Below are 7,878 nucleotides of genomic sequence, written 5' to 3'. Positions count from 1 at the left end.
CGGGGCATTCCGGGAGCAGGGTCACATTTTGGTCACCGCTGGCCGGCCCTTGGGGAGAGCAGTACCCAGGAGCTGAGTGGGATGCTGCCTGTCCCTCCCCCAGTGGGGATCCTGAGCATCCCCCAGGTACCACTCTGGGGGCTGCCCTCACTTACTGATGGCCAAGGACCAGTGTCCATCCGTGAACCGGCACCGTCCCCAGCTCTCAGCCTCCTCTCCCCAGGCACGTTGCCCTTCCCGCAGGGACTCTCCACCACACGGGTTTCTTTTAATTTGCCTTTGTAACGAGCTGGGTGTGTGTAACGAGCCAGGCAGGGTCATTTCCAAGAGGCGGCTGGTTTGAGCCTCCCCGGCCGAGCTGTACCGGTGCCGTGGCCAAGGAGCGAGTGCAGGGCAGTTGGGGTGCAGCCCCCACGTTGACTTCCCACCGCCCACCGCTCCTGTGTGCCAGGGGCTGGTGCGTTGGCTGCAGTGGGCAGGGAGGGGGACAATGGGGATTGTTCTCCCAGCAGTGCCTCTCACTTTGATTAGTCTCCCCCGGCGTGCAGCCCCCTCCCCAGCAGCATTATCTCCTGCTTAAGATTTCGGTGGGGGTCTGCTCTCCCCCCAGCCAGCTCCTGGCTATGCACAATGTGGCCGGACCATGGTGTGATGGGGTGGAGGTTGGGGTGAGCCCTGCACTCCCTGAGCAGCTTCTTCATGAGGAGAGTGCATCACCACGCACCCAGCCCGGGCCAGTGAGGCCAGGACACTCTGCCACATCTTCCTACATGGCCTGTGCACTCCTCCACCCCCCGAAACCAGTGCTCACCAGTGGGCTGCATCCCAAGGCCCCAGCACTGACGTGCCAGGCACAGAGCAGCCCACTTCCCCATCTACAGCCTTCCCCTGCCCAGCCCAGCCCATACAGGTGAATTGAACCAACCAAGCAAACACTGATTTATCCTGGGCAGGATGGAAATCCAGCCCCTGGCACGTGGTTCGTTCGGCCATAACACCACAGCGACCGCGCTTGCTCCTCTCCACACCACCACCACCCCTCAGAGCTGCAGCAAGGACCAGTATGACCACATTTTCCCCCATGCATGGCTCTGAGGGCTCAGCATCCCCTTCCCCAGCAGAAACGGGAGCCAGCGCTGCAATCGCTCCAACTCCACCTCCCGAGTACCCTCGGCGTGGGCTTACCTGGCATCTTGCTGGGAGGAGAGGCGCTGGGCTGGTTGTGGTGGGGGGAGCCGTGGGACAGCAGCAGGTTCATGCTGTGCGGGGGCTGGCCCGAGCTGTAGGCGTCCATGGCCAGCTTCTGGCGGAAAGCCTCCTCCTTCCGCCGGTTGGCGAACCAGTTGTAGACGCGGACCTCCGTCACCAGGTTGGAGCCGAGCCCGTGAGCCTTGGAGGGAGACACCCCTCGCTGAAGACACTCGGCCCTGCGTGTGCAAGGGGACACGTTGGAAAAAGGGTGCTGCTGAGGGGACCTCTGCCAGCACTGTCAGGCAGAGGGCCTTGGGATGACGCACCAATCTGGGGGTTTAAGCCCTTCCTACAAACCCAACTGCTCTTTCCAACTACATCCATGCCATAAAAGTCAACCTCCCTCTCTCTCTGACATTGCTGTAATGCTGCAGCATCCCTATGGCATCCCCATGGCATCCCTGCAGCATCCTCATGACATCCCTATGGCATCCCTGCAGCATTCCTGTGACATTCCTGCAGCATCCTTATGGCATCCCTACAGCATCCCCCCAGCATCTCCCTGGTATCCCTACAGCATCCCCCTGACATGCCTGTGACACCCCTACAGCATCCCTGTGCAATCTTTGTGGCATTCCCATGGCATCACTACCCCAGAATGGAGCTTGCTTGGCTCAGATGGGCAAAACAAGGCAAAAAAAGGGTCCAGGCAGCTCAGTAAAGCCGTGCTGTGAGCCAATGGCCAGGACTGCAAGCTGGGAGCCTGGGACCACGTGTGGTTTTTGGAAGAAAGGCTGCAAGGAGGTGGCACAGGGCAGCCATTACCTGTTGCACTCCTCTACCAGAGCCTCGCGCTCCTCCTTGCTGGGGTTCTTTTGGCGGTCGTAGGCTTGGTACAAGATTTGCTGGGAGGCTGGCCCCCACTTGAACCGATTGCGCCGCATCTTCTTGCTGGGGGTTTCCGAGCAAGCATCATCGAGCTGGGCCGCCCCTTGGTTCTGCTGATTGAACTCTGGAAAGAGAAACAGCAGCTGATCCTGACTGCTTTTGTCTGTCATATTTCCACAACCCTGGACTGTCTGGTTGAACTCTGAAAGAGAAAGGAGCAGACGTGAGCCGGCCTGTAGCCGCTGCTCAGAGTCACTGGCCCGCGCACAGGTGGCCCCCCAGTGTCCCATCCCAAGCCTGGCACATGTCGGAGCAAGTTGGGTGCTCCCTGCTACCCACCCCAGGGAAGAGGCCAGCCTTGCACAGAGTTATTCCCATCCCACTGGGACTGGCGTTAATGGGGAGGCACGTGCAGGGCATGGAGATCCATGGATTGGGGGTCGGGAGCCAGGCAGAGCTTCAAAGCCCCAAAAAAGGGTGCCCCTCTCTGCTCGCCCAGCTCCTGTCCCAGCACAGTGGGGTGGCAGGCACCAGAGGTGACCTTCCTCGGCAGCCCGCCTCGGACCCGGTGCTTGTCACCGCAGCAGTAAAAGGAGATTAGTGGGAGAGTTTTATTATTCTCAGTTTTGCAGGGGAATTTCTCCCTCTTTTTCTAATGGCTTTTCCCCCTGTGATGTGGGGAAAACACAAGGCAAGGTGGGAGCTGGTGCTGTTTGCTCTGACGTCTCAAGGTATGTTTTCAAAGCAAAGGTATTTGGTGCTAAACCCTTTTCTGCACTTCCCGTCTGCTGGATATCGCATCCTTTAGGAGGAGGGAGGCAGAGCCCTTTAAAGTGGGGTGGCAGTGCCCCAACTTCCCCCTCAGACGAAAACAGGGCTGCTTTGAGTGATACGGGACTGGCCTGGGAGCAGGGGTCAGGGAGAGAGGTGCACAAAAGCAATAGTCATGTACTTGGTCAAAATCACCTGCATTTTCAACAGCACAGACTGACCAAGGCCATGTTACAAATAGGAACAATTTACAGCTTTTTTCCTTTCTCTCTCTCTACTTTTTTTGCAAGTAGTAGCAGAAAATGAGCAATCTCAAGAGCCAGAGAGAGGAAAAGAGGGCAACTGTGGGAAAGTCATCTAATTGTGTGTAACCATTAATTGCTTTCCCAGCTCTAACAAATATAAATATACAGAAACTCAGCCGCATGGGTGGGCATGGGGGAACTCGCACTCAGGAGTGGCTCTCACCCAGTTTTCCCACACTTCAAATTCATTTTATTTGTAAAACTGTTTTGGGGAAGATGTTGGGCAGCCTGGGTCCCTTCTGTGAGGAAAGAGGGCAGGGGACTGCTCCTCAGACAGGACTGGGATGCGGGCACCCCTTCTCCCCACAAAGGGTGAGAGCTGGTGCAGGTACTTACGCCGGAGGATCTCCCGCTGCTTGCGGACGTACCACGTGTAGAGGGCGGCTCTCTTCTGCGTCTTCATGGGGGTGCCCTTGTTGAGGTGCTGGGAGAGGTGTGACTGGTTGAGGCCAGTGACATCCACCACCTCCCGCTGCGGGATGTTGTGCTGCTGCATGTACCCCTTGATCATCTTTGCCGCCCGCCACGGATCCTCGCTGCAGGGAGGGAAACCAAGGGTTAATCTCTCCCGGTGAGGGAAAAACACCCGGTATTTACTTCTTCCCATGATGGAAACCCATTTTTATTATTATCCTGAAACCTGTTTCAGAAGGGTACAAGATCCCTTGAACATACGTCCTTCCCCAGCTGCCATCCCGGCCCCAGCAAACGGCCCCGTCCTGCCCCAGGCAGGCAGGAGCTGGTGGGATGGGGGCTCATAAGGTGCCTTGGCCATCCTGGGGGTGCCCACCAGGCTGTTCACCCAGGGAGGGAGAAATACAGAGGATCCCAGTGTCCTGACAGGGCACGTTGAGGTCTCATTAACACTGGTAAAGCACCTCCAGATCCTTCAAGGAGAATTCTATTCTATTCTATTCTATTCTATTCTATTCTATTCTATTCTATTCTATTCTATTCTATTCTATTCTATTCTATTCTATCCTGTCCTATCCTGTCCTATCCTGTCCTATCCTAATCAATCCATTAATTGCTGCCGTTATTATGTTCACTGCAATTTCCCCCTTTGAAGATATGCACACACAACGGAATATGCACATACACCTACAGATACGGGAAGCCCATACAGGGTATCTCTCTGAAAAGAAGACAAGTCTCCCATTTGGAGGTGCCGGGGATGCCTTTCCTGCCCCCACTCCCAGCTGCAATATCCATGCTGCACCCCGTGCCGCCGGACTTGGATCCCCACACGGCCACCAAACCCCACGCGCCACGCTTACTGCTCTATCTTCTCCCTTCCATTCCCACAAGGATAATTATCTAAAAATCACCATATTTATTTAAAATTACCCCATTTCTGCGCTCCCACAACAGCAAAGCACACACGCAGGCCACATGCGAAAGGCTGAGACGTGAAGGTCAAACCAGGCACGCAAACCCCGGCAAGTCCCCAAATGGAAAACCAAAACCAACTGCCCCCGACGATTTTAAATAATTCTTGAATATTTTTAAACATTTGAATTTGGTTCCTGCTGGATCCAGGTGTAAAATGACTTTTTCCTAAATCCACATTAATTGGCTGTCCTTGGGGTAGCTGACACCAATCGAGGGAATAAATAAAATTTCAGCCAAAAATCAAAATGCTGTCTGCACTCTTTAGCTCTGAGGAAAGCACAGCGCAACGGCAGAGGAACGGGCCAGGACGCCTTTGCTGTATTCAACGCCCTGGATTTATCCTGCGGTACCAGAGGACGCTGGACTAAAAGGAAGTGCTTCAATGCTGAAAAATCGGTGTGGAGCCTGAACCTGGTCACAGTCATGCACTCAAATAATGCCGCACTCTAACGCTGTGCCTGGAATAACCGTCCGACTGCGTTCCCGATTCATTACTTATTTTGGATCCTTTAACTTGTCACAGGAAAAAAAACCCAACAAACCAAACCAACAAGTAGATTTCTTACTTTTTTGTCCTGAATGCAGTGTGAAAACAAAGCTGGTTAGATCCAAAGCAAAAGCACCCAAGCAGGGCCAGCCTGCGGATGGCGGCGAGGGATTTTTCAGACCAAGGAGCCTTGCCAGAGACCATGTCCCCATGCCCAACTCAGCATCCTCCGGGCAGGGCCACCCCACCGTATCTACGGTGTCCTCCATACGGCGATGGTCGCACGGAGCCATACAGATGCACGAGCTCATGGACTCCGGTCTTCTCACCAGCCCAGAGCCCCGACCGGGTTAAGTGCAGGGCTCACACAGACTTCTGTCACCAGCGGTTCGTGTCCGTGAACTGATCCTGCTAATTACTGAGTACTAATAAGTTACTGCGACAGAGCTTGTTATAGTTTCTGATAGCAGTTGAGTTCATAACTAAGCCAAGGGCATCGTTTTCCCAGAGTTAAATTGTGAGCCAGTGCAGCAGAGCACACTTTAAAATGTCAAATGAGTGACTGGGGGCTCGCAGATGTGATTTCTGAATTAAAATAAAATTTGGCAGCGTTTTGGCTGAAAAAACATATGCAACAATTCGGGAAAAAAATCCCAAGGTTTCCCTTTTTTATTATTATTTTATGTTATTATTTTAGGAAAGGCTTCAACTCGATATTTCCAGTGCGTTTCACACTTACACTTTCACAACAATTATTTGGCTCTTAATTTCTCGGCGATGATTTTTCTTTACGAAACAACTTGACCGTATTCAAAAGGGTTAAACAACCTGAAACCAAACCCAAACATTTTGTTTCATGTTAAACAAAATGTTTGGACTTGGCCCAAAATGAAACATTTGAGTGTTTGTTTGGCCTTTTTTTTTTTCTTTTTTGGTTAACCTAAAAAGCCAGAGAGGAAAACCCTTTGATTCAACACAAGCTCATTTTTTTTCGTTCTGTCACCGAAATGAAAAAAACCCAAACCATTAATTGTCCAGTCTTCACTAGGACTTTACATGCAAAAAAAAGAAACCCAAACCCAACCCAGCCCAGGAGTGCTTTGTAATATCGGAAAACCAGTTTATAGCCCTGGCTCCGTAGTCCTTCTACACCGAAATCAAGGAAAGGTGTTTTTTTCTTGCACAAAATAAACCCCAGTGAAGCAGACCAAGAAAGAGGTGTTTCCTACCCCAGCCTCACACGCACGTTGGGGGCAAAGCCCTGTCCATCTCCCCAGGGATTCCCAGACCCACTTACCCCCTTTCTTAGCCTTAAACACAGGTAAATACCCTCCACATCCCTGCAGAAATATGCCAAGAATTTATACAGATGGATTATAACCTCGGCTCCCTACCGAAACGATCTATCTAATCTGCATCGCCCTGTGCACAGAGGGATCCAGCACCGGGAGCTGTGCCGCACCTGCTGCTCCCCACGCGTTTCGAAGCAGCTTTGGGACATCTACGCCCGGGTCCCTGAGGATGGGGGGCTTTCCCATGGTCTCCAGGACCTGGATACTCCTGGGATATTTTATTTGCTTGAGCAGGGTCTGGGTGAGACCTGGCAAGTGGAATGGGGAAAGGAGGGAGCCACAGGATGTCTCACCCCCAAACTGGGCTCTACAAGAAACCACGGTGCTGGCGTCAAGGCCACTGTGCTCATGGTGTGACACTCGCCCTGCTCCCACTCGCATCAGCCGAAACCCTTTGGGCGCCATGAATGGGCCCAAGGAAAGGCTCTGCTTGCCAAGGTGCTGTGGCCAGGGCGATCTGCACAGGACCACCATGACAGGCAACTCCAGCCCACACCCATGCCACGGGTGGGCAACCAAGCCTGTGCCGAGGTCCCAAAAAGAGCTATGGGGTTTAGCAGGGATTAGGGCTAAGGGAATAGAGCTATAAGGGAACAGCCTGAGACTGAGCCATTGCTGGGGTGAGGACACTGCCACCAGGGAAGCAGGAGCAGCAGGAGATCAGCCCCCATGCACGGCTGCAATAAATGGTTCCCGACTCCCCTACTCCGGCTCCTGCTCCAAGTACAAAGGCCTCTCTCAGAGCAAACACCAGCTCTTTGCAAAGGCTCCTCGGGGACATATGCCTGCTCTTGTTTGCACCCAAGGCAAACTTTGCACAGAAACACCTGCGGGAGCACGGCAATTCTGGGGCTGAGCCTTCTCCGCACCCCTACGGCCACCCCAGGCACCCCCGCAGACAGATGCAGCCAGCAAAAGGGGGACACCAGGGACAGGCAGGAGCGCTCAGAGGTGCAGGGCATGGTGCTACACAGGTGAGGTGGGAACCCAACCAAAAAGATCTGCAATTATTTCTCCTTCATGCAGAGCCTTTTTACCACCTTTCATGTTCCAGCTGAGCCCGTTGGCAGGTACAGGTGCCCCAAAAGGCACCAGTACAGGCCTGGACCCGAGTGCTGGGCACACTGCACCTACCATGGCAGTGTCCCCATCCCCTGCCAGGCCCCGGCACGCTGCTGCTGAGGCACCGGGGGGCAAGAGCCAGAGCTGAGCTCCGTGGGCTGGCAGAGGGTACAGGGAAGCACGGAGGGCCTGAGCTCGGCGAGCAGGATCGGTGCCGCGCTCAGGATGTGCACCGAGACAGGTATGAAAACGGCAGTGCCGGGGGGGGGGACGACGGGACACAGAGGTGTCCCTGCCGCACGCAGGGACGGTCCCGCGGGGCGCTCCCACCCGCTTACACCAGCCCCGGAGGTGCCACGATCGCCCTTGGCACCCCCGGCTCCCTCGGCTGCGGAAGAATCCCCGGCTGCCCCGGCCCTGGGGAACGGAG

The 7,878-nt window shown here is 54.4% G+C and overlaps 1 protein-coding gene across 1 annotated transcript in view; it reads right to left on the bottom strand.

Annotated features, from left to right (window-relative positions):
- Positions 1–3,687, bottom strand: part of HNF1B (HNF1 homeobox B) — a 16,365-nt gene extending 12,678 nt beyond the window's left edge. Inside the window, exons 1-3 of the mRNA XM_010181088.1 lie at positions 3,492–3,687; positions 2,017–2,281; positions 1,186–1,427 (exon numbers count right to left, since the gene is read on the bottom strand). Of these exons, the coding sequence (XP_010179390.1) occupies positions 1,186–1,427; positions 2,017–2,281; positions 3,492–3,666 (682 nt within the window). The 5' untranslated portion in view covers positions 3,667–3,687. The remainder of the gene's footprint in view (positions 1–1,185; positions 1,428–2,016; positions 2,282–3,491) is intronic.
- Between the last annotated feature and the right edge of the window lie 4,191 nt (positions 3,688–7,878).

This window comes from Mesitornis unicolor, unplaced genomic scaffold, assembly GCF_000695765.1.
Source record: "Mesitornis unicolor isolate BGI_N332 unplaced genomic scaffold, ASM69576v1 scaffold34453, whole genome shotgun sequence".
Classification (NCBI taxonomy): Eukaryota; Metazoa; Chordata; class Aves; order Mesitornithiformes; family Mesitornithidae; genus Mesitornis; species Mesitornis unicolor.
Note: the sequence above shows the minus strand (reverse complement) of the source record. Positions and strands in the feature narration are given on the sequence as shown.